Source organism: Artemia franciscana, chromosome 4, assembly GCF_032884065.1.
Source record: "Artemia franciscana chromosome 4, ASM3288406v1, whole genome shotgun sequence".
NCBI classification, from domain to species: Eukaryota; Metazoa; Arthropoda; class Branchiopoda; order Anostraca; family Artemiidae; genus Artemia; species Artemia franciscana.
This window is the reverse complement of record NC_088866.1, coordinates 15,814,070-15,841,747: the sequence shown is the minus strand read 5'-3', so window position 1 is coordinate 15,841,747 and position 27,678 is coordinate 15,814,070. Positions and strand designations below refer to the sequence as shown.

Below are 27,678 nucleotides of genomic sequence, written 5' to 3'. Positions count from 1 at the left end.
TCGGCTCTGCATCCCAAATCTGATATCTGGCATTGTGTTCAATTTAAGCAAGCTTTTAAAAAATAACCAAGACAATATTTGTATCAAATGAGTTGGGAAGGTAACTCCTTTGCTATAGTAATTCATTTTATGTTTACATGGGTAGCAGTTTAATTTATAGAACCTTGTGAACTAACACATAGAGAACCTCTCAATTTATATGTGGAGCAGTTTAAGAAAGTGGTATCAATTCATAATTAAATCTCTTGGGGGGGGGGAAAGGTAAATTTGTCGTTTTTTGTTCTATTGACACAAATACCTTAACCCCCTAATAAGGGTATATTTCAGAATAGATGATGTAAATACCCTCCTCCCAACTTGTTTTTTTTCAGTAGGCTAGGATATTTTGAATCAGCACTAGGTTATAGACAACAGCTAGGCTTAATATGTATAGTATTACTTAATTTTTGTCTGTGTCCCATACTATTCTGGGTAGGCCATCACAAATTGGCTTTACTATGGTGATAGAAAATGAATAGGCTACCTGGCAAATTGTATTTAATTTAAACAATTATTTGGAAATAGCCTATGCTTGGCTTAGTAAGGATTGAAATGGTAAAAGTGCATAGTGACAACTCTCTGAAAGGAAACATCTTATTAAAATAAGATCATGAACCTGTAGAATAACAGCTCTCCACCAGGAGACATAAGAGGCTACAACAAAAAGAGACTTTTTTGTTGATAATTTTATAGCCTACTTATTTTCATTGTTTAATTTGATTTTTTTACGTTTATCCCCAGCACCCTCCTAATGGGTCTCATATAGGCTATAGTGCTAGGCATATAAAATAATGTACTGCCTCCATCACCAATGGACCCTTATAGGGACCAAATAATTTCTTTCTTTTTGTTGTTTCCATTGGTAGTCTGTCTTCTATGTTGCCTCAAAATATCCAGTGTAGCCTAATTGTGTGATTGAATATTAGATAAAGAATATTAGTTTAAATAAGTTAAATTGTGAGTAGCCTAATAGGCTATTAGAAGGAAGCATAGCCTATTATAAAGTAAGAATTTCATTGTTTTGATGTTTTCTACTAGTTTGCTAAATATCTCAAGCCCAATGCTATGTGTGGGATCATCAGGGAGAGTGATCTTAGTTAGTTTTTATAACTAGCACATTTTAACCACAAAATTAGCTATCTACAAATCCTTTCCATTTTGTTTTAGCACATCTCCTTCTAGAGAGCTGCTGCTCTGTGCCTTTATTTATGTGATTTATATTTACACCAAGTTAGTTGAGAAGGTAAATCATAAGCAATTACCTTAAATTCCATTGAATGTTTACATTACCTTAAACTATCCTGTGTCTCCAGAGGTGCTTAGGGCATCCAAGAAGAGTTGCAAGTCATCTTTCATTACTGTGGCCACACATATATCTTCTCATTCAGGCTGGATTGAGGTTTTGAGGTTTGTGAGGTCAGCCTGGTAGCTGTTTTTTAGGATGCTTTTGGGTCACCCTCTTCTTCTGTTACCATGTGGCTTTCACTGAGGGACAACCTTTGGTAGTCAAGTTTTGGGCATGCAGATCATGTGACAGGGGTATCTCCACCTCCTATATTTGATTACTTTGGTTACCAGTTGCCAAGATATCTTCTGTTGCATAGTAGTGCTTGTTACTTTTTGGGATCAGTGGATATTTAGAATGCACCTTAAATACATGTTTTCAAATGTGAGGAGTTTCTTTTCAAGTTGTTGATATATGTGCCAAGTTTTAGGACCATAGCAAAGTGTTGAGAGGACATTGCAGCTTGAGTTGGAGAGAGTACATCTGGCTATAGCACGTTTTAGACTGTTTCCTGAAAGATGCATTGGCCTGGCCAATTCTTAGCTTGGCTTCTTGCTGCCATAAACCTGAATTGTGGATGGTACTTCCTCAGTACTTGAGCTTTACAATTTGCTCTATTGTCTGGTTATTGCATCATAGGTTGAGTGGAGATCCAATGTTTGCCATACTTTTTTTTGTTGACATTTATCTCAAGGCCAAACAGTTTGGCAGTGTCTCTGACTTGGTTAAGGTAATGCTGGAGCTTTTGTTTACAGGACTCAGGAGGTTGATGTTGTCAGCAAATCAACATCTCTGAGTTTCTTATTATCCAACTGGATCCTGCGTCCATTGCAGGTCCAGAGAATATAATCAATGATAAGGATAAACGGTAGTGGTGATAACACACAACCTTGCTTTACCCCCTGTAATGATACAAAAGTAATGGGTCCTCCCATCATTTGTCTTCACACAGCATTTTGTGTCTTTGTAGAAGGCTTCAATGATTCAAATGAGCTTATCAGGAATACTGTAGAATTGGAGAACCTTTCAAAGTGTTTGGCAATGTACCAAGTTAAAAGCTGTCTTGAAGTCTGTAAAGACCAAGTACAACTTATTACACCATTCATTTGCTTCTTCTATCACCATTCAAAGAGGAAATACAAAATCATTGCATGATTGGTTTGGTCAGAATCCATGCTGCTCCTATTGGAAATGTTCATTCATCACTGGTTGAATTCTGTTAAGGAGGAAAGTCACCAATAGTTTGCTAGGTATTCATACAAGGCTGATGCCTCTCCAGTTTTCACACTTTGCAGCATTGCTTTTTTTGAATGTTTTGACAAGAGTACTTTTTGTCCAATGCTTAGGAATTTTTCTGTTTTCCAAGTTATAGAGAAAAATGTGATCCATAGAGTTGTGCAAGCAGCTTCTGAGCATTTTATCATTTCAGCTGCAGTCCAGTCTTCCCCAGGGGACTTCTAGACTTCAGCTTCTTAGCTGCCTTTAGTATCTCCCCACCAGATGGTACTTTAATATTGACAGCTGTATTTAGATATGGCATGTCTGGTATATCTGGAGGATCAGCTGATCATGGTTTATTTAACAACTTTTCAAAATGTGCTGCCCTGGCTGCATTCTCTTTATCAGGGTCAGTAAGAAGTTGTCCAAACTCATCTTTGATGGGTCCATGTGTCTTTGGATATTTTCCAACTATCTCATTAGTATTGTGTTACACTGCCCAAGAGTCTCCCCATCTAGCAGCCTTCTGAGCTTTCTGTTCTAGTCTATGATGCTTATCAACACAGACACTCTTCTTTATAGCCTTATCAAGCATACTCTAGTTCAAGAGGCTGGCTTGCATTAGGGCAAAGGGCGGCAAGAAGAGATTTCTTCCTTTCAGCCCTCTTCTCAATCAGGTTCCATGATTTGATGGAGATCCATTCAGTCTTTGGTGACTTTTTCATACCTAGCGTTTTGTAGGTAGTATCATTGTAGGTTTGCCTAATAGCAGTCCAAGATGCCTCTGGACTTGATTTTGCAGCAGATCCAGGGTTTCAAATCTGTTGGTCAGTTTTAACATAGACTGTGACTGAATTTTTAAGTCACTTAGTTTTTCACAGTTATAGGACTGTTGCCTAGCTGTCCTCACCTTTCTTGGAGCTGACAGCCTTACTCTGATTTTTGCAGCCAATAGGCTATGGTCAGAGAAGTTATCAGTGGCTCTAAATGCATGCACATCACATAGCAACATCTGCTGCTTCTTACCAGTAAGAAGGTGGTTGATCTGGGTTTTGTATGTCCAAGAGTACTTGTGTATATTTTGCCAACAACCAAGCCAAAAGACTGAGCCATTTATATAAGCAACTCTCCATTTTTGTTGTATTCTCCAAGACCATGGTTACCCTGGACATTGATATAATAATCTCTGTTGTTGCCAACCTTATTTTGAAATCTCCAATGACACAGAATATCATGTCTGGGTACATCTTTAAGGACAGATGTCAGTTCATTGTAGAACATCTCTTTCTGATTGTCTGTGGGTTCATTAGTGAGTGCATAGCATGTAACCAGGGTCATTTTTGCATGTTTCCCATTAAATCAAGCAGTCATAATGTGATTGCTCATGGGTTTCTAGTTACTCAGTGATTTTGCCTCAGGTCTTAAAATTACTACAACCACTACAGTTTCTTGTCATATTTCATGGCTACTGAAGATTAAAGTGTTTCCACTACTGAGTAGTTATTTTCCATTTCCCTGTCATTGCACTTCTGAGAGGACCATGATGTCCAGTCAATAGCAAGTCATCTCCTTCTCTAGCTGTTCCAACTTTGACAGGTGTGCTAGCATCCAAATGTTCCAAAATCAAATCTTTAGTGGTATTTTGAACTCAAAAATTTGTCTGTTAGGCAGGCGCAGGGGTCATGATTGAAAAGGGAATATCAATTATAATTTTTTTGGATTTTCATCTTAGTATAATGTTTTTCCAGGGGTAGGCTGCTAAACCACCACAAAACTCTCCTCTTTTATCCAGGCTTGAGACTGGCTGTAATTACTTGCAAGAATAATAGTCTGCTTTATGAAATCGTCTGAACTAACATATTGCTAAAATAACTTCCCTCAGATTGATTTCAGAGCAATTTAAGACAGCAGTGTAAATTCACAAATATTTCAAGAGACAAAATCTGGTAAAATTATAGATGTACAGCTTTGTATTATCTTTATCTGGTAGAAGGCAGTTGAGGAAGATGGGTGAAATTGTCAGCAATGAGTCAAAACCCCAAATGATCCTCTTGGAAGTAGTTTGAAATTGCTTATCTTCACCCTTTCCCCATCCCACCCTCTCCTTTCACACTGACAGTATCTGATTAGTGCTCTCTCTCTTTCTTTTTCTCTACAAGGAAGCATAAGAATAGAATTCTGGAGGCTATTTTAAAACATTCTAGAATTTGTACCTATATCATTTGTAAACATGAACTTCTTCACTTTACCCCCTCTCCCTGCCAATGTGAAAATGTGTTGCTTGAATTATATATGCTCATTGTGTTTTCAATAGTAAGTCTCTTTTCTTCCTTCTACCTGTTTACTGTTAAATTATTATGAAGAAAAAAGTTGTGCTATGGGAGATACACTGAGTGTATATAATTTAGACTGTGTATTGGCACATTACTGCTCTACTTAGTAAAGTGGAGTAAAGTGAACTTAGTAAAGTGAAAAATATTTGAAAAATGATAAAATGATATAGTAACTTTTAAAATAGTTTCCAGATTTTCATTGTGTTTTTATATAGAGAGTGAAATTACTAACATATAATGTGCTGACCTTCTACCATCTTTATATTGCAATAGCAAAACCTTAAAAATTTAATGTACAGTTGGCCTACTGCTTAAATAAGTCACAAGGATTGTGTTTTGAGCCTCAAGTCTTCACTCAATCTTGATTTTTAAGGTTACAAAGATTTGAATATTTACTTAATAAATCAATGACATAATCAACAGATATATCAAACTAGCTTCTCTTCTCTGACCTCTGTTATTGACACCAATTATTCAAGAGGATAATGTGTTGCTCCCCATACTAATATAGTATAAGAGGCGCTAGTCACAAATTGGGAACAAGTTCAGCCAGCAGTGGTTGATATGTGATGTTCGTAACATAAAGAATTTTTTTTGTCCACCTATACCTTGATTCACTAAAATAAAGACTCTAGGCAGTGGCAAGTGCAGTTACATAATGAAATTACTCCTATAGGGGAAATGCTATGGCAATAAAAAGTAACACTTTAAGTTCTCCAATCAGCCAGGAGGGCAACTAATTCCCTCCTAGATTTTTTTTTAAGAACTATATTTTCATTGAAAAGGGATTTTTTCATTTAAAAAGCTCATGGGATGGGATAAAACTTTTGTGGTAGAGAAGATTGTAAGACTGTATTGGCAAGCTGAGAAGTAAAGCCAGCTTAGCTTTTCATTGATATTCATAAGTAGTGAAAAATTGCTGCATTGTTATTTGCTAGAAGACAAGAATTGGCTAGACTTGGAAAGTAAGTCCAGCATGTTGCATAAGATGTTTCTTGTTGGGTAAATAGTTTTTGGCAGTTTATTGAAATTATTGCACTCATGACCTTATTAAACTATGACATTTTGAATTTTTATTTGTGTTGTAATTATCTTTAATGGCCTTAAATTGTATGTCCAGCAAGATAAGGTGGTGTTGAATCTCTTGTAGAAAATCTTGCTGGTGGTGTTTCAAGGTGACGTGGCATCCCAGTTTAGGCCTTATTCAGCAGTGACTCAGTCTTGATTCAGTCCTTTCTTGAAGGTTCCTAGAGTTTGAGACTGGATAATGGGTTCAGACAGGCTGTTTCAGAGCAGGACAGAACAGAACAGACTGAGAAGAAATTTTGCCACTCTCAATAGTTTGAAGAAGTGATTAGTATTTTGCAAACCTTGTAAAATCATGACTGAGACCAATTATTAAATTTAAAAACCAGCTTTGTTTCCTATAGTTTCTTTTTAGACCAGCTCTTTTTACTGTTTAGATAGGGTTTATCATGAATAATTCCCTTATTTTTGAAAAGAATTGAAGGGTATTGCCCTTCTGGTATTATGGTGTTTCTATTCTAGAAGGAATCTTGCTGCACAGCTAGCTAGCTTGAGACTTTATGGTCAATTCTCTTCACAAAGAATTTTACAGAGGAAAGTGGGTGACCTGATAGAAAATAAGAGTGCCAAGGGTTTATTTTGCCAAAGTGAATGATATGGCACTTGATAACATTAAATTTAAGAAGCCAAGCCTCAGCCCATTGATCAAACAGTTCAAGATTATTTTCTTGAAAGGCATGATTTTCACAGGACAAGGTTGGTTCAATGAGCTTCATGTCGTCAGCATAGAACGTTAGTTTACTGCTGATAGTAGTATGAGTATCATTGATGAAGAAATTAAAAAGTGTAGGACCCAAAACACTACCCTGAGGAACTCCAATAAAAACGTGCTTTGACAAATACAAAAATACAGCTACCAGAGTAATCAAATAACTGAACACATTGAGATTGCATCTAAAGAAAATCAAGGATCTAGAGCAGGGACTTCTCTTTTAGCTTGACACCATGTAATTTAATTGTAAATCACTTGTGATGAACTTTTCTAGTAATTGCAGAATTTATTATTCTTTCAAGAACCTTAACAACTGCTGATGTCATGCTAATATGTCAGTAATTTTCGGCAAGGTTCTTTCTACCTATTTTAAATATTGGAAGGATATGGGTTGTTTTCTAATCCAGTGGTAGTCTGGAAAGATTTAATGATAACTTGAAAAGTAAGAAAAGAGGTTGACACAAGACTGTTTAACATTGATGGAGGATGTGAGGATGAATGCAGACTGGACCAGCTGATTTATTCATTTTTAGGACATACGTTCCTTTAGAACTATTGTGTCATTAATCAGAATAGCTTCCATATTTATGTGATACATCATATGTAGGAGGCGAGGGAAAAATAATAGTTGAATTGGAGGAAAAAACAGATGCAAATTGCTGGTTGAAAATTTCAAATGAGGATCATAAACTGGTTGACTATTATGCAGGATATCAGGGACTGTGTGTCTACTGCAACATTTTTGGTAGGCTCATTACCAGAGAGATTTTGGATTATCCCTAACATCCTCAGCCAATCTGAATTCTCAAACCTTCTCTTCAACTGTTTGATATTGTTGGTTGTCTGGTTTTGAAAAGTTTTGAAGAGTTGTTAATTTTCTGAGGTTTTGTTTTTCCTATAATGATTCCAAGCTTGATGTTGTCTATTAATTAAATTTCTTGTTTCAATAGTTAAAAAGGGCAAACTTTTGGCCTGTTTAGCCCAAAAAATTCTGGTGCATGACTTTTCAGCATGCAAAATTATAGTTTTCATATTACACAAACTCTCATCAATATGATTGGTGATAAGGTGGTCCCAAATGACATTGGCAAGTCTTTTCGTGACAAGTTTGTAATTGACATATTTTCGTTGCTTGGAAGAGGGTTGTTTAGTAGGCAAACATAATTCTGAAATAATTACAACATGGTTGCTATTACTGATGGATGGGGTTATTACATTCTGACCAGAAGGTCAAGATTACTGAGGAGAACCAGATTAAGTGTGTTGGAAGCTTGACCTTCCCTGAAACGAGTTTATTGTGAAATTGTTTGACAGAGGGAATTATCAGAAAGAACAACCATAAAAGGAGAATCTCTAGTGCAAAAACCAGATCCATGAATCCTTTGGATTTCAGGAAGGTTTAAATCCCCCACAAGGACAAGATCATAACTTGAAAAATTGGATATTACATTTGATAACATGGCAGCCAAGTTAGATTTAGAGTCCAAAACACAAGGAGTACTGGGGCTTCTATAAACCACACCCACTACAATTGAGATAGTTTGATTGTGTATCCAAAAGATTGCTTGAGTCTGTTTATCCAAACAGACTCAATTCCATCAGTAGTAAGAGAATTAACACGAAGGAAAACTAATCTTTAGTCTATCTCTTACATATAAACAGACTTCTCTGTGACAAAATGGGGAATTTAGGTTAGAAAAGAGTTGTTAACTTTTGATTTGGTGCAACTTCTGCAATTGCTGCAACATCCACCTCTACCATTAACACACAAAAGGAAACTTCTGAAAGTTTATTAGGGAGGCCATCAACATTGGAACTAAGGAACTTCATTCCTTGAGAGGTAGGAATCCGAGAGGATGCAGGAGTAGAAGAAGCAGGAGCCAAAGAACTAGGAAGCTTATTGGATACTGTGCTGCGAAATGACAAGGAAAAAACAGTTGGTGAGCAAGTTATTGCAGAAGAAACACTAGAAATAAAAGTGAAAGTAAGGCCAGCATCAGACAAAGAAACATTATTATGAACACTACTAGGCAGTTGAGAGATAAGATTAGATGGTACAAGACTATAATCTCTTCAACAATTTACAGGGGTAGAAGGAGGCAGAGTCATCAGTGGAACATTGGAGTAGTTGGGGGATTGCTTCAATAGGCAAGTTTTTTGGTACAATGGCACCCTTATGAATTATCAGGTTCACATCTCTATTAGTTTTTCGGCGTTTCAACTCCTCAACTAGAGCTTGGCACAGAGAAAAAGAGAAAGGGGGTGGCTATCTGAGTGTTATGGACTACCTTTAAGTTTATACATTTACTGGGTGGCTGCCAATATCAATTCCATAGGTGGAGACCAGATAATTATATAAGAAAACTGCGTCCAGGGGGGGGAGGGGGATTCCATATGCAATAATATTCAAACATCTTTCAAAACGTTGATGCCAAGAACGAGCAATCTGACAAATATGTTTCTCAGTCAAGGGAGTTACAGGATGTTAAGACAGTTCTGTAGTCACTGTGGAAGTCACTAGGTCTCGGACAGTTGACACAGAGTATACAGATTGAAGCAAATTCTGGGCAGAAATGTCACTTTTGATGTCAGTCCTCAGCTGGGAGAGGGCTTGGGATAATTGACTAGTAGTAGCAGACTCCTTTTTTAGATCTTTCCTGAAAGTTTTCAAGGAATGATCCATGACAGAAGATAGCTTTGGTTTTATAGCCTGCTCACTACTAGGGGGAGGGGAGGGCTAACTTTATAGGCTGGACAGGACCATGCACATGTGGCAGCATCATTTTACTTAGCAGTTTACATTCACCAGGGGACAGGTAACATTTTTGATAAATTTATTTGTGGTGAATTTATATTCATCACGGATCTATTTCTTACAAATATCACACTCAATGGCTGAAGACCCCTCATTCAATGAGCAAAAAGCGGCAAATATGTTTGCGTTTGGCCTTGTTGGACATAATAAAATAGTAATCAATAAGTACCTCTCAGTAAACACTTCTCAACTGTCACTAATTCAGAGACTTAGAATTAAGGCAAATGCTTCTTAAGAATTGAGACAGGCGCTTGGCTCATTGCCTATATGCAATGAAACAAAAAGATTTGTAAATCAAAATCAAAAGTCAAGCAATGACAGGTGGAATCTCTTCAAGGAAATAATGCTAAAGCACGAGGAGACATGTACCACTGTCTCATATATCAAGAGGCCATGCACCCTACCTCACATGACAAGGTCCATTAAACGGGAAATGAACAGAAAGAACAGATACTGGGCAAAATACAGGCAAACCAATTCTCGAGAACAATATGATAAATTCAAAAAAGCAAGGAATAGATTGAGAAAGATTACAAGATGTTCTATAAAAAAGCATGAAGATATTGTTGCTACAGAAACTAAAACTAATCCAAAGAAGTTCTGGAATTATGTATCATCAGCAAAGCCAAGACGACATTCCATTACCTACCTAACCACGCCATCTGGCAAAATCACCGATCATGCAGAGATAGCAGAAACCTTAAACAAACAATATTCCTCAGTCTACACAGTGGAAAACTCTAGAAACATCCCAGATACCCGGGAATATCCTGTCAATGTAACAATGCCAATGGTTGTCATTTTTGAGTCAGATGTCCAAAAACGACTGAAAAAGCTTGATGCATCGAAGTCGAAGGGACCAGACGGTATACACCCAAGACTACTCAAAGAGACTGCTGAAATAATATCCTCACCTTTAGCAAAAATCTTCAAGAAATCACTAAAGGAAAAAGTTGTCCCCTCTGACTGGAAAAAGCTACTGTTATACCAATACACAAGAAAGGCTCCAAAGACAAAGCTGAAAATTATAGGCCAATAAGTCTAACATCAGTAACTTCAAAGATTCTCGAGGGAATCATAAATGATGCTGTCACTAAGCACTTGACATACAACAACATCATGTCTCCAAATCAGCATGGCTTCCGAAATGACCATTCCACGGACACAAACCTAATACAGTCATACAATGAAGTCACCAAACTACTGGAAAAAGGGACACCCGTGGACATGATTTTGTTGGGTCAAGCAAAAGCATTCGACGAAGTCGCACACCTAAGGCTGAAAAGAAAGCTTCAAGCTTGTCACATCCACTTGGACATCATTGAATGGATTGTAGACTTCCTAGGAGAACAAACCCAAAGAGTTGCTGTTATTAATGATAAAGGAGTACGTGTACTATCATCACCTATACCTGTTCTTAGCGGAGTTCCCCAAGGAACCGTGCTTGGGCCATCACTTTTCGACATATATATCAATGATGCTCCTGAAATACTCCAAAACCTTCTCACACTCTATGCAGATGACTCTAAGCTCATCGGGGCAGCATCATCTTGGGCGGAGGCTGCATCAATCCAAGCCGATCTCGACAAGCTGGATGACTGGGCTAGACAATGGCTACTTGAATTTAATTCAAGTAAATGTAAAGTTTTATATTTTGGCAATAAAAATCAAAAACATATTTACACCATGCAAAACCAAATAACTGGTCAAAGAGAACCCCTAGTTGTAGTTACAGAGGAAAGAGACTTGGGTGTCATAGTTGACTGCCAGTTAAAGTTTAAAAGTCATACTGAAAAGATTGTAGCTAGTGCAAACCGCGCTTTAGGTACAATCAAACGGACATTCACGACTAGATCTCCATGAACAATCACCAAGCTATACAAAAGTCTTGTCAGACCAAGGCTAGAAACTGGCATGTCAAGTGCATCTCCCTTCTACAAAGTGGACAAGGACATGATAGAGAAAGTACAGAGGAGAGCAACAAAGATAGTAGACGGGTGCCAACATCATCCTTACCGAATGAGACATGCAAACTCTGAACTTATGCAGTATGACTTACCGAAGAAAAAGGGGTGACATGATTAACACTTACAAATTGATTTACAACAATCCAATTCATGGTCTCTTCTTCATCGATTCATCACGGCGGACAAGGGGTCATTCTAAGAAGCTCATAAAGGTCAACGCTCAGAGGAGGGAACGCCATCACTTCCTAACCAACTGGGTAGTAGACCAGTGGAACTCCCTGAGCAATCATACTGTATCCAGTAAGACCGTCAAAGAATTCAAAGTTTCACTTGACAAGGAGTGGAGCAATAAGGAATGGAGGCTGGAATGGGACACCTTGGAGTCCCAGACCAGAAAATAAACCCTAGTCAATAAAACCAACTCGACATGCAAAACAATTCCGAATCGATCCACATGGCAATTTTTGAAGAAATGCTGAGCAATGCTACATGATGGAAAATCCTTCAATTGCTCCAAGTTGTAATTTAAGGTAATTTAAGGTAAAATATTGAACTGTAAATAGGTCTCAGGAAATGAGAAACAGATTCTATATGGACAGTTACATCAATAAATAGCAGAGCTATTTAACAAACTAAAACACTAGTTCAAAACCACATTCATCATTGTGTTTACAACACAATTATCAATAGCCTATTATAGGCTAAAGGTGACCTAAGAATAATTGCTACAGCAAACTTTACACATCGTAAACATCAACTAACCAAATAGCTAGAAAAATCCTGTATCTAATGATATAACTTATTATGCATATAGAGCACTTGGTCACACCAAAAACAGCGGTTTTGTATTGTTTAATTTTTAGCCTCTAGGCAAACACTTCATCCATATCATCAACTCCTTAATGTCGATTATTAGTCCTCCAAGTCTTAGATTTATGGTAGCATAATCAGTAAGGTTAGCTGACTTTATTATGGAAGAGTCATGTCAACTTGTAGGGAATCAAGCAGCGATTCTTAGCATCAAAAAATTAAATAAAAAAAAAAAAAGTTTTTTTTAACTGAAAGTAAGGAGCGACATTAAAACTTAAAACGACCAGAAATTACTTCGTATATGAAAGAGGCTGCTTCCTCATCAACGCCTCGCTCTTTACGCTAAAGTTTGACTCTTTCTCTCAATTCTTCTTTTTAAAACAGTAAAAAACTTTAGCGTAAAGAGCGGGGCGTTGATGAGGAAGCAGCCTCTTTCATATACGAAGTAATTTCTGGTCGTTTTAAGTTTTAATGTCGCTCCTTACCATCAGTTAAAAAAACTTGTTTTTTTTTATTTAATTTCTGGACGTTTTTGAATCAATGCATGTTTTGATTTTGGCTCTCCGCAGAGGAATAATTAAAACAAAATTTGCATTTTTTTTGGCTAAATGGCTTTCTCATAATTTTGATCGAATGATTTTGAGAAAAAAAGAGCGGGGGAGGAAGCCTAGTTGCCCTCCGATTTTTTGGTTAATTAAAAAGGCAACTAGAATTTTTAATTTTTTACGAATATTTTTATTAGTAAAAGATTTACTTAACTTATAAATTAGCTTACGTAAAGAACTTTTGTATTCTCATATTTTTATTACATATATGAGGGCGTTCCCCCCTTGTCAGATCCTCGCTCTTTACACTAAAGCTTAAATTTTGTCCCAATTCATTAAGAATGACCCCAGAATCATAAAAGCCGCAGAATAAATAGTTGAAATTACTACAAATACTTTAGCGTAAAGAGCGAGGTATTAGGAGGAGGTGAGCCCCTCAAATGGGTAATAATTTCTGTTTGTTTTAAGTTTTAATGCTGCTCCTTACTTCCAGCTGAAAGAACTTTTTCATATTTATTTTTTCATTTTTTTAAAATAATGCTAGTAAATCCTGCGCTCCCTTCATGGGGATTTTCTTCCCCCATGACAAACTATCGATGGAAAGTTCCCCCAGCATATCCCCCTCTTCTCAACCCCTCCCCCAACCAAAAAAATCCTCCTGAAAACGCCTATACACTTCCCAATAACCATTACTATATGTAAGCACTGGTCAAAGTTTGTAACTTGTTGCGACTCCCACGGGGACTGTGGGGGAGTAAGTCGTCCCCAAAGACATAGTTATAAGGTTTTTCGACTACGCTGAATAAAATGGCTATCTCAGAATTTTGATCTGTTGACTTTGGAAAAATAATTAGCGTGGGAGGGGGCCTAGGTGCCCTCCAATTTTTTGGTCACTTAAAAAGGGCACTAGAACTTTTCATTTCCGTTAGAATGAGCCCTCTTGCAACATTCTAGGACAACTGGGTCGATACGATCACCCCTGGGAAAAAAAAACAAACAAGAAAACAAATAAACACGCATCCGTGATCTGCCTTCTGGCAAAAAATACAAAATTCCACATTTTTGTAGATAGGAGCTTGAAACTTCTACAGTAGGGTTCTCTGATACGCTGAATCTGATGGTGTGATTTTCGTCAAGATTCTAGGCTTCTAGGGGGCGTTTCCCCCTATTTTCTAAAATAACGCAAATTTTCTCAGGCTCGTAACTTTTGATGGGTAAGACTAAACTTGATGAAACTTATATATTTAAAATCAGCATTAAAATACAATTCTTTTGATGTATGTATTGGTATCAAAATTCTATTTTTTAGAGTTTTGGTTACTATTGAGCCGGGTCGCTCCTTACTACAGTTCGTTACCACGAACTGTTTGATTAGTCCTCAAGGAGAGATGGAGATCAAGTGAGGATAATACAAGACAAAAGTCCAAAGATAAAAATTCTGGTTTAAAAACAGTGGTTCAAACTTCGCTTTAATTGACTTCTACTGTGGTAAGTTAACACTTCCTGAAATGGTTTCTCATTCTGTAAAAATGGTTTACTGTTTCTACTAGAAAGACAAGATATTTGCAATTACAGTTGGATGCATCCAAAAATCCAGTAAATTTGCCATTGCAAATATAAGTTGGAATATCCTTAGATAGTCTACAACAGCCCTTATTATTTTCTCTTCTTTCGTAATGTTTTCTTCAAGTTTTCAAAATTTATAGTTTTCCATGACCAGATACTGTATTTTTTTAAGCATTATTTCTTTCAACAAAACACTGTATTTCTTTCAGCAAAACACAATATTTCTGCCTGAAATCTCGCCTCTTTGTTCCTGTAACCTTATGTAAAACTTGGCTCAGTCACAAGTGTCTCCACCAGTTAGTTGACTGATGCTATCCACACTATGACTGATACCTTAAATTTTATAGTCATAAATAATGCAATTACACTTCTATTATATCAACACCTTCCCAATATAAACAAGAATTTGGAGCTTCCATGTTGAGTCCTGCTCCCAGGAATTATGCTTTATCCTTACTACCTGAAGAAATACATTCTCTGTCACCTAATTTCATATTTCCTAATCCTGGGATACAAGTTTCAGAAGCTCTCTACGTATGTGCTATGGAGCATTTGAATTCTATCAGTCAAAGTGTAAAAACAATAGCTGTATTTCGACATTGAAACATTCATGTTTCAGTCTTCACTCAATGAAATATTAGGGTACCAGGAAAAGTTAACAGGTCTACCAGTTAAGACTGGGGACTAATAACTCCTTATCGAGACTTGGCAATGCACTTAAGTGAGCTAAGAACTAGAGAGCAAGAAGTTTCCATGAACTCCTAAGTGCAAAAAGGCCTTGTGCACATCTTTATTGCTACATATTCTAGCCCTTGATAATACATTCCTTTCAGCAAAAGTCAACATACTGCACAAGTGTCAGGCCTATTACATCCAACCCACATCATCTCACTTTTATTACATCCAAACCATCTCACTTTACCAGAGCAGATTCGGCCTTTTATCAAGTCCTTTCTTGTTGGGACATTTCAATTGCAGTCGATTTTCCGAATCCGTAGTGTTTTGAATATGGAGTATGTTTTGCTTAATCTTGTCAAACATACACTTGAAGATCCTGATTTTTTTTGTGAATATATACTGAGGTTAATCCGACGTCTGCTTGAGGTTAATGTTGCAACTGGCTGTTGGATGTTGGTCATAATCTCGTTCTTATCAGAAAGAAGAGACTATCTTAATGTTTGTAAAAAGAAATATCCAAGGTAAAAATCTGTTTTTATGACTAAAGCCTCACATGCTTTTCCCCTGGACTATTATGAGCTATTGAAAGGATAACAGATTTTGGTAAGTAGGAAATGTCAACGGATGAAGTAGGATTTCCTACTCACAGGTGTTATCTTTTTTCTGCTTAAATTTCGATAAACTCCTTAATCATAATTGCATATTCTTCCCCAGTAATAGGTAACCACTTAGAGCGAGTACATTATTAAAAACTTTGAACCAACAGTCAAATTCTGATTTCTGCTATTTTGTTTACCAAATCACAAGTTTACCCTCGCTGAGGCAAAGAAGAAACGGTGATGCAACAGTGAATTCCATTTAATCCACAAACTATTGAACATTAATACCTAAGTAAAACTTCTGTTTGCAACTTTCGAAGCCACCTGTTTGGTTTTCAGTAAAGCATAAATGACTTTCTAGCCTTTAGATGGGGCTGTCACCGATGTCACATTTGTTCTAATTTCTGGTCGTTTTAAGTTTGGCCTAATTATTTTTTTTTTAGTTTCTATTCTTTATATGTTTCTTTACTTCATTCATATCAATTTCGGTTCTTTTTTAGTTTAGCTTAATATACGATTACTCCAGCTAGTTCTAGGTTTGAACATTGATCTTAGCTTTTCTTAAATTTTTCTTTGAAGCATGTTTTTAAATTTCAGCTTCTTTTTGTTTTTCAATTTTGCAATTGGCTTGTATTATATTTTAATATTAGAAACATCAAACATACATACTTTTTGTGTTTTTTCTTAAGAACTAAAATGTTGGATTTGAATTCAAATCTTTACGTGGAGTTTGAATGTAAGATCAAAAATTTAAAGATATGAATAAATTGTTCGCTTCTTTAGATATTTTGCATCGTCTATAATTAAAGCTTTCATCTTCAAACTCTGTGATGACAAATAATTTGGTATTTCTAAGGTTTTTGGCCGAGTGCTAACTTGCAGTTTCTTTATCTGCTCCCTTTGTATTTCACGTCTTCAATTTAAATGTTGTTCGAAACACGATCAAAGTACTTCTATATACCATGAATATTGAAGCCAGTTAAATGAAATGCTGAGAAACTTGGTCTGCAAAACACTTTATTGATCAATATTGCTACAATTTGAAATTATGTCAGTCTAAAGTTTTCAATTTACAGAAAAAACAAAGAGAGAAAAAATCTCAATATAAAGAAACAAACTGGACTACGGCCGGTAGAAGAAAGAGACAAACTAAAACGACGCGGAAATTTTACCTATATAAAACAAGCCGTCTTCAATCTTAAATGTAGAAGAAACTAAATAATAGAACCAAAGATAAAATCTAAAATAACTTATCTAAAACTAAATAAAATCTAAAACCAAAAACAATAAAAATAAGGGAGAACTATTTGACCTGAGAAGAACTTTCCATGGAGGTATTTTCCTTGGAGGGAGGGAATTTTCCATGGAAAGCGAGCCTGATGTCCCTGCATTATTCAAAAACAATCAGAAGTTAAATTTAAAAAACGAGTTGTTTTAACTGAAAGCACGGAGAAACATCCAAACTTAAAATGAGCAGAAGTTATTACGTATATTGGGGAGCTTTTCCCCTCCTCAGTACCTCTCTCTTTACGTTAAAGTCTGAATTTTGTCCCTTTTTTTGAAGAACGACTCCTGAAACATAGGGGCCGTTTGTACACATAATTAATAATAAACAAATAATTAGAATAACAGGTCCTTTAAAACTTCAAAAAAAGTTTAGCGTAAAGAGCGAGGTATTGAGGAGGGGGTAACCCCCTCAATACCCCATCATATGCGTAATAATTCTGTTCATTTTAAGTTTTGATATTACTCCTTACTTTCAGGCATTTACGATCAGAATTATTTGTCACTCGTAGTTTTATGCAATATTATTGTAAGTTACCCTTTAGTGCAATTAAAGTGCTTTATATATAATTTTTAATATGATTTTGAAAGACGTTGGAATGATAAATTTGTAAAGAAATGTAGCTTTAAAGATAAAAAAGAATAACTGGTGAAATAAGTGAGGCAGAAAATGAATAAAGGATTGGAAAACAGCATTATATGTTGAGGTGCTTGTGTTGTTTTCTTGGGTTTGAAACTGCTGAACTGTAGACTATGCAGTTGGCTGATTCGGTTTATATATAGCACTGTTATTGAATTATGTACTGAATTTGTTTTAATTTTTCTAGTCTTTTGTTTATATGTTAGTCTCAGATTTGTAATCAGCCATCCGAAAAATTTTGCAAGTTTGGAGAATTTGGGGCAAAAACATAACTTTAATGACAATCCAAAACTATTTATTAGAAATGTGCTTAATGTGTTTAGTTTTGGACAATTTTTATTTTAATATATATATATATATATATATATATATATATATATATATATATATATATATATATATATATATATATATATATATATATATATATATATATATATATTTACTTGAGACATATAACTAAGAATCTTTAAAATCCTTAAATGCCACTTTTTGTAATATTGCCCTCTGATTTATAATCAACAAACTATGAAATTCTAGCTTTGTTGAACATCTAGTACTATTGCGGAAATACTTGTTTCATATGTTTTGGCTTTTTACTTATGTCTTGCACTAGTAGCAGTAAACTCTTCATCAAAAAGCTCAGTTCATGGTAACGAACTGTAGTAAGGAGCAAACCGGCTCAATAGTAAACGAAACTCTAAAAAACGGAATTTTGACGCTAAAAGATACATCAAAAGAATCGGATTTTCATGCTGATTTTAAATATATAATAAGTTTCATCAAATTTAGTCTTCGTCATCAAAAGTTACGAGCCTGAGAAAATTTGCCTTATTTTAGAAAATAGGGGAAAACACCCCCTAAAAGTCATAGAATCTTAACGAAAATCACACCACGCATTCAGCGTATCATAGGACCCTGTAGCAAAAATTTCAAGCTCCTATCTACAAAATTGTGGAATTTCGTATTTTTTGCCAGAAGACAGATCACGGGTCCGTGTTTATTTGTTTTATTGTTTTTGTTTTTTTCCCAGGGGTCATCGTATTGACCAAGTGGTCCTACAATGTCGCAAGAGGACTCATTCTAACGGAAATGAAAAGTTCGAGTGCCCTTTTTAAGTGACCAGAAAAATTAGAGGGTACCTAGGCCCCCTCCCACGCTCATGTTTTTCCAAAGTCAACGGATCAAAACTTTGAGATGGCCCTTTTTTTCCCCATATAACTATATCTTTTGGGATGACTTACTCCCCCACAGTCCCTGGGGGAGGGACTGCAAGTTACAAACTTTGACCAGTGTTTACATACAGTAATAGTTATTGGGAAGTGTACAGACGTTTTCAGGGGGATTTTTATTGGTTTGGGGGGGGGGGTGAGGGGAGGGGGCTATGTGGGAGGATCTTTCCTTGGAGGAATATATCATGGAGGAAGAGAAATTCAATGAAAAGGGCGCGGGATTTTCTAGCATTACTATAAATAAAACAATGAAAAATAAACATGAAAAAGTTTTTTGAATTGAAAGTAAGGAGTAGCATTAAAACCTAAAACGAACAGAGATTATTACGCATATGAGGAGTTCTAAAAATACTTTAGCATAAAGAGCGAGGTATTTAAGAAGGGATAAATACCTCGTTCTTTATGCTAAAGTATTTTTAGTAATTTCAACTATTTATTCTACGGCTTTTCTGATCCAGGGGTCATTCTTAAAGAATTGGGACAAAACTTAAGATTTAGTGTAAAGAGCGAGGTATTAACGAGGGGACAAACCACCTCATATACATAATTAAAATATAAGATTATAAAAGTTTGTTACGTAAGTTAATTCTTAAGTTACGTATATTTTTACTAATAAAAACGTTCGTTAAAAATTAAAAGTTCCAGTTGCCTTTTTAAGTCCTTACTTTCAGTTAAAAAAACTAGTTTTTTATTTAATTTGTTAAGCTTCTATGGTTTGATCGTCTTCATTTAGAACAGACACACTGTAACCTGTAACAAAGACATTTAAAGATGGCGGCTGCCCTATAAGTCAAAGGAGGTTAAAGATGGAGTGTGTGTGCACTATTGACCAAAGGGGTAGATCCTGTCGCCACGCTGGTTTTCTATTCGATGGCGAAAAATTGATTTTGAGGGGAAACGGTAGCGCGCCGCCGGCTGATTTTTCTTCTTAGGAAAGAGTTTTAAAACTCTTTAAAACCCACTCGGGGTGTTTTTGAATATTCATCTGTATCCGTGAAACATTGTCATAATTTGGAAGAACATGACACAGCTAGACTATTCAATGGTCACGGCTTCAAAAACCTAAATCAAATAAAAAAAAAAACACACACACACACACACTCCGCTGCTATAGCTTCATCTTCATTGCGCAATTTTTAATTTCAGCCGTGAGCTTTTACGTGTCATAATATCAACAATAACAAAAAAGAAAACTATCATTTTAACCAAGATTAGCCTACTGAAGTATCCAAAGGAAAAATTCTTTGAGTAGTTTTAATATATTTCACTAATTCTTGGTAGTCTTAACAATTTCGTATTTTTTAACATTATAAAAGAGAAAAACCTATCAAATGTGGTGTGTTTTCAGTTTAAATGACAATTTAGTCGTTACAAAGCATAGGAGGCAAAGTTCAAAACAACCCGAGTGGCAAATCGTTCAAATCCGAATAAATAGACGATTTAATAAAGTACTTTCGAAGTCCGATGGCGTGTCCTGCATAATGACACACGTAATTTCGAGAAAAACGCAACACAAGCAACATCACTCAAAAATCTGTAGGATCAAGAGTCCTTTGTCAGGCTTTTTAACCTCTTTCTATTCAATAAACAGTTCCGTTCGCTTCCCTCCGTTTCTGTGTTTTCGTAATACCTGTCGTTGTACTCAATACCTTTCAACTCAGAATTTCTTATTAGGCAAGAGTTTAAAATTTGTTCAGAACGCCCCGGGTGACTTATCGTTCAAATCCGAATAAACAGACGAGTCTGTTAAAGCCCTTTAGAACTCCGAGGGCATGTACTCTATAATGACATACGTAAATTTGAGGAAAACGCGACACAAGCAACAACCTTCAAAAATCTGTAGGATCAAGTCCCTTTCCAGCCTTTTTAATCTCTTGCTATTCAATCAACAGTTCTGTTGGCTTCCTCAGTGTCTGTATTTTCATGATATCTGTCGTTGTGCTCAATGAAACCCAGCAATCCCAATATCATATCATTCAACCCAGTATGTGTCACAATAGTGAAGCAGCTTTTGTTCTTCGCGTGCAGCAGAACATAGAAGAGGCTCAGAACTCAGTTTGTTTGGGGGAAGAAGAGGAAAAACAGCAAACAACAATGTCTTGAAAATACCTTACAGCATTTAAATTAGACCCAATTTGGAGTCCTTAGCTAGGACAATAGCTGAACAATGGAAGCTGCAATCTATGTAAAAGAAAGCAAGTGTTGCTTTCTAATAAGCAGGGGTGTCAGAACAGGGGGGGGGGCGGCATCCCAAACCTTTTGAGATGTGGTAAAATTAGGAATAAAAATTCAAAATTATACTGTACCAAAAAAAACAAAAAAAAACAACAGAGAAGTTACAGCAAAATTTCAATCCAATTTCAGTACTGATTCCATGGTTCGGTAGAGAAGGTGCAAAATTCAGTAGTACAATTTATTTCTACGAATGAAGTCTTGTAGCGATATGTCAAGTTGTTACATATAGTTAAAGTCCAATCAAAATCTAAAATCATTCCACAAATTTGAAAAAAAGTTGAGAATTTCGCACAAGATTTTAATCTTGTTCCTCTCTTCTTTCCGAAATCCAAGTGAATATTTTGGATTGGACCTTGCATTTTCGTAGTTTTGCCAAATCAGCCCAATTTAAACTAAGAAAGTAAAATCTTTGTCTGACCTAAGAAAAGTTATTCGCTTATCAAATTTAGTGTTTTTGATTTGGCTTGAACTATTTTATTTTTCGTCTTTTTTATCCAAAATTGAACAGTGTAATGAAATAAGCAAAATATGGCCTTGGTTGCAAGAGTTCAAGAATATGCTTTCAACTCAGGGTTTCTCAGAAATGTTCTTAACGTAGAATCACTGGTATGAGCTAAAGTTTTTATCTGCGTTTTAAAACAAAAATAATGAGTGAAGGTATTATCCCCAGAGTTTTCAGTATGAAAAATTTTACGAAAAAGATCACTGTAATCCTCTTAATTTCAATTTTTTTGTCGCTTTGTGGCATACTGAGTCCCTTGAAAGACAGAAACTGTAATCATTAATCTTAAAATTAAAATATATAAAAAACAAAAATTCGCAATGAAATACGCTGGAAACTATAACACAGGGATGGAATCACCAAGGGAATGACAAACTACAACGCATGACGTGAGATAGATTTTAAATGAGAATAATCTTAATAGACGTATATAAGCAGAAAAGATGTATAAAGGGGAATTTTTTATTGTTGGGAGTCAATTGAAATAAATTATCAGATTATGCTGCAAAAAATCAAGAGGACTGCTGCAAATAAGGGAATAAGTACTTTCAGTAAATCTTACGAAATTTTTTGGAGGTGCCAGACCCCCAGCCCCCCTTAAATATCACTACTTACTGTGTCTGTAAGCTCTTATTCCCATTTTCTGGCTAGAAATCAATATCGATAGACTTTTGATGAAAATTGGTAGGCGTGTCCAGGAGCTGCACAAATTGACTTGATAAAGTCGTATTCCCGATTAGACCATCTGGGGGGCTGAAGGGAGAGGAAGAAGTAGAAAAAATGAGGTATTTGTAAATTAAGAGTGGGTGATCGGTTCTTAATGAATTTTGATATTTAGAAGGACCTCGTGACTCAGAGCTCTTATTTTAAATCCCGACCGGCATTAAGCCTCTGATTTTCCTTTTAAATCAATCTATTGATTCTTAGAATTTTGTTAGAGATCATACCATATGAGTTCTTTTCTCTTGGCTCGTCCGGCCTCGTCACAAGTACCATATGAGCTCTTAGCTCTTGTTAAATAATGCCAGGGAAATTTGGCTCCCTCTCCACTAAAAAATCCTGCCTTCCCACGGAAATATCCTCTAAACAATTCAATCCCGGTAGAAATTTATCCCGGACAATTACCCTTAACATCTCCAAGTGTAAGATTGAGTCGGGAAAGAGAAAGCAAGAAACTTCCCTTACCATGGAAATTTCACCCCGTGGAAAATCCCCCAGTCGGAAATTCGTTCCTCTCCACCTGAAAAATGTATGTAAACTTCTCAATAACAAATACTGTACGTAAACAAGGGGCAAATCTTATAACTTAAAGACCTTTCCCTAGGGGCTGTGGGGGGTCATGTTATATCCAAAGGGTTAGTTATTTAATCTTTTAACTATGCTGAATAAAATGATTGTATCCAGATTTTGATCAGGCGATTTTGGGAAAAAAGGGGGATAGGTGGGAGCCTAGATGCCTTCAATATTTTTGGCTACTTAAAAAGGGCACTACAAACTTTTAACTTCCATTCGAATGAGCCCTCTCCCAATATTCTAGGACCACTGGGTCCATACGATTACCCCTGGGGACAAACAGATAAACACGCATCCATGATATTTCTTCTGGCAAAAAACCACAAAATTTCACATTTTTGCAGATAGGAGCTTGGAGGTTCTACAGTAGGGTTCTCTGATGCGCTGAATTTGACGGTGTGATTTTCATTAAGATTCTTTGACTTTTCCAACTTGTTCAAAAATCAGGCGAGTTTTCTAATTCTCGTGGCCTTTGATGGATGACATTGAACTTAATGAGACTTATACATTTGGAATCAGCATAATAAGCCGATTTTTTTTATGTATCTTTTGGTGTCCAAATTCTGTTTTTTTTTTTAGTTTGGTTACTATTGAGCCGCATCGCTCCTTACTTATAAGTCGGTACCACGAAATGTTGGAATTTTTTAACGTTGTAACATTCCAAATTGCAATTTTTATACTTTTTTAAATCTTTGAAAGTATTATGGCCTCAGGAAAAGCAATCGTCCCAGAATCAGTGCTGGACAGGGACTAACACATCTTCTAAAGTCTAAACCAACTGCTTAAGCTGGCTTAGAACCGGGCGGCAAAAAGTACCTGGGACCTTCAGTTGATTGGAGGATTTGTGCAGTCATGCACCCTTCTTGGTCACAAAGTTGTTTTTACGCTTGGTGATGCTCTTTTATCAACAGGAGTCGAAATCCTGCACAGGCCGTCTCAAGCCTATTACCTCTGATGCATTATGTATCCATGCCTACAAACATTATGCTAATGCGGGGAGGCGACCCATAATAGATAACTTAGCTAAGAAAAGGTTTTTCAGCCCTCCTCCCCAAAAAAACACGAGAACCTGTTCATTAGAAAGGATTGAAAGTTATTTTAGCTCTAGTATTACTATGTGCTTATGGTGCACAGCTTAGATACCAATATAGTTATGAAAACTCGATTTATTTTTGGGACATAGTGCGCGGTAGCGATGCTAGCGGCTGAAGACAGGAAACTGGCAGTCTGAATCTAAAAGTATGAGCAATTCACAGCTTAGATACCAATAGTTCAGAGCTATGGTGTTCCCGCCTATGGTGTTGTAGTACGATCTACGCGTCGAAGCGCGGGATTGGAGGAGGCGCCAACTTCAGAGCTCTGTACCAAAAGCTTCTCATGGGCAAGATAGGAGTTTTCATAACTGTATTGGTATCTAAGCTGTGTTATGGTGAAAGAAAATTAAATTATTGACCAAAAAGAAGAAGAAAAAAAGAAAATTTTGCACATGCTCCTCATCGGAAATGATTTAATATTCTATATTTTTCAATTAATTTTGCCGGATATTAAGGAAGCAGGCAACGATAATATAGATTTAGCTTGTGAGTGAAAACAGTTGTCCATGGAGATGATCTATTACATTTCTTTCTTATAGGCTGTCTGATAGTTTAAAATTGGCATTTATCGAAATGACAAGTCAAAGTGAAGTGGTAGGAACACCCCCGCAAGTTGGTATGCAGTTTAGGATTGGTGGAAAAGCTATAAACTCTCCTGTGAAATTATATGGTGTTCAGCATGCTGCAATGAACAGAATAATAGCAGCACTTGAAAACTCTGAACATGCTTTAATCGAATCTCCAACGGGTACTGGTAAGACTTTGTCTCTGCTATGTAGTGTATTAGCATGGCAGACTGATAAGAAATCAAAAGTGGAACTTGATCAAAAAGAGGCATGGATATCATATACAAGTGCTTGCCAAGAGATTGAATTCTCTGAAACAAAAATTTCGCGCGTAGACCAACTTTCACGCTCAGATTTGGTTGTAGATGAGCCCAAATGTGAGGTTGCTGCAGACATACCTGTTAAGAAATCCCCTGACACTCCTGATGCCTCTGGTGTTTCCGTTTGCTCCAAATATGGGAAGCTAGAGTTTATGGATGATGATGATGATGATTTTAAGGAAACTAAATCTTTTAGAAGAATCTCAACACCTATAATTTCAAAATATGGTGAGAGACATTTAACTTTGCCATTCAAAAACGATAATAAGCCAAACATAAAAGAACATGGTCAGAAAAATGTAAACAATATTGAGGACAGTCAGATTGCTAAAGCAAAAGAAGAATTAGATGCCAAACTCAAGTCTAGTCGAGTGCCTAGAGTTTTTTATGCCGTCCGAACTCACAGGCAAGCTGCTCAAGCATGCAAAGAGCTGAAGCGCACAGTATATAGACGTTTGCCAATGACAACTCTTTCTAGCAGAGAGCATACGTGTGTCAACCCAATAGTCTCCAGGTCTTCTAACAAAACAGCAGAGTGTGAAAAACTTCTTGACCCCATTGAAGGTGCGGGCTGTATTTATAAAATTAATCAGCCATTTAGACTTGGAAGTTTCAGTGCCCTTGAATCAGCTGGCCTTGATGAAGGCTGGGATATTGAAGACCTTGTACGTCTAGGAAGGAAGGTCAAGGCATGTCCCTATTTTGCTGCAAGGGACTATGCAAAAGTTGCAAATCTTATTTTTTGTCCTTACAATTACATCCTTGACTATAGAATCCGAGAATCAATGCAAATTCAAATCAATGGGGACATCGTTATTTTTGATGAAGCTCATAACCTTGAAGATGCCTGTAGAGAAGCAGTTAGTGGAACACTTCTTAAAGAATCTTTTGAACACGCTATTAAAGAGTGTAAAAATCTGAGTGGGTATTACAAGAAAGATGCACATATTTTTACCAGTGCTAGTGAGCTCTGCAATGTCGTGATTACCTTTTTAAGTCTTTATGCTTGTAACATCCAGATGTCTCCAGACTCCCCAAAACATTTCTTAAACATTCCAACCGAAGATTTTACCAGATATTTTCAGACTCGTGCACTGAAAAAGGAAGTGATGGTAGACATAAAAAGTAAGCTTCAGAAATGGGTTGCAAACTCCAAGGAACCAGATAATAAAACAGATTATTTAGTGCGAATGACTGTTCCATCTGTACAAATTATAGAAGAATTCACCAGCTTATTTTGTTTTGTATTTGACAATCAGAAAGATTATCGCATCAGCGTTAAGAAAGAGATCAAGAAAAATGAACAAGGAGCTACTGTCCTAGGTGAAAGCCTAAATATTTGGTGTTTAAACCCGGCTGTTTGTTTCCAAGAACTAGCCAAAAACGCAAAGACCATAATACTAGCTTCTGGGACTTTATCACCTCTAGATTCATTTCAGTCTGAACTTGGAACAAGCTTTAAGCATGTGTATGAAGCTAGTCATGTTATACCAAAAAATCAAATGTGGGTTGGAAGTGTTGGATTTGGACCAAGTGGGACACCTCTGAAAGCAACTTACGAGTTTACAAGTCAGTTTGTATTTCAAGATGATCTTGGAAAGTTGGTTCTTGATGTATGTAAAGTAATACCACATGGTATATTGATGTTTGTTCCTAGTTACACTCTAATGAGAAAGCTTATTGAGCGCTGGGAACAAACTGGGCTTATTGATGAGATCAGGGAGTATAAGTCTATTTTTAATGAACCAAGCTCGTCCGACCAAATGACAAGAACTATGCAAGAATATTATGATTGTGTGAATGATGATATTGGAGCTCTATTAATAGCAGTGTTTAGAGGGAAAGCGAGCGAGGGTATGGATTTTGCGGATGATAGAGCCAGAGCAGTTATATGCGTTGGGATCCCTTATCCAAACGTTGCTGACCCAATTGTTAAATTGAAACGTGAATATAATGATAAAGAGTCAAAACTTCCTGGTAGTATCAAGCTAAATGGATCTAGATGGTATGAAATACAAGCTTTTAGGGCTTTAAACCAGGCGATTGGTAGATGTTTACGTCATAAAAACGATTGGGGTGCCATTCTACTTGTTGATCAGCGTTGGAATCATAACTATAGTCGATGTGTCTCAAAATGGGCAAGAGATGTGCTTGTATCCCATAGTACATATGCTCAAATGAGAGCTTCTCTCGAATATTTCGCGTCCAGTGGTATCAATTGCTGAAAGCTAAAAAATATTTCGTATTTTCTTTTTGTGGGACAGTTCAAAGAGTGGGAGGAGGGATAACAGGGCGAGCTGGCTTGGCCATCGGCTAGGTACGCTCAACCAGTTTTTTTTTAAACGTGCGATCATATGTGTCATTTACTAGCTCACATGAACTTTTTTTGGGGTTTGGGGATAGGGGTTAATTTTGCCTTGGTTGTCACCAACCCTAATTTGTAACAGCATTGTGGATAAAGCTGCTCCTTACTAGCTCTATAAATCCTATCTATTGCAGGGATTTGATATCTTTTTTTGATTGTATGATAATCCCACCAATCCTAAGAATGGCCGTGGATATTTGAAATTAGACCATGTTTTATTTCTAGCTTTTTAATATTGTGCTATTATTTGAGTTTTGAAAAAATAGGTCAGTTCGTCAAGCAGTTCAAAAGTGCTGTTTTTAGATTGTATTGTGGTATTCTCGTTGTTTATTGCTGTGCTTCATATAGATTATTTGAATTTGGAATCCTTTTATTTATGCCTTTACAAACTCCATCCTTCGAAGGGTTGGGACGATGTGACTCTTGCATAATTGACGGTATTTTCTTTTGTGCTGTAGAATTTAAAATAAATTATTGGTATTGATAGAGGAAAA

General features: G+C 36.4%; 1 protein-coding gene across 3 annotated transcripts; it reads left to right on the top strand.

Moving 5' to 3' along the window:
• Positions 1 to 27,678, top strand: LOC136026051 (Fanconi anemia group J protein homolog). 3 transcript variants are annotated; one of them, XR_010617191.1, is made up of 2 exons: positions 1 to 100; positions 6,119 to 6,290. XR_010617191.1 is itself a non-coding variant. In XM_065702231.1 (2 exons), exon 2 carries the CDS (start codon positions 24,507 to 24,509, stop codon positions 27,042 to 27,044), a length of 2,538 nt encoding a protein of 845 aa, XP_065558303.1. In that variant the 5' UTR covers positions 19 to 100; positions 24,473 to 24,506; the 3' UTR covers positions 27,045 to 27,678. The 3 variants fall into 3 exon arrangements, 1 of the variants encoding a protein (XP_065558303.1); XR_010617192.1 differs by having other exon boundaries at positions 6,026 to 6,290; XM_065702231.1 differs by lacking the exon at positions 6,119 to 6,290 and adding an exon at positions 24,473 to 27,678 and having other exon boundaries at positions 19 to 100.

Coding starts and splice junctions, on each gene's coding strand:
- LOC136026051 (XM_065702231.1), top strand. CDS start 24,507: ATGACAAGTCAAAGTGAAGTGGTAGGAACACCCCCGCAAGTTGGTATG.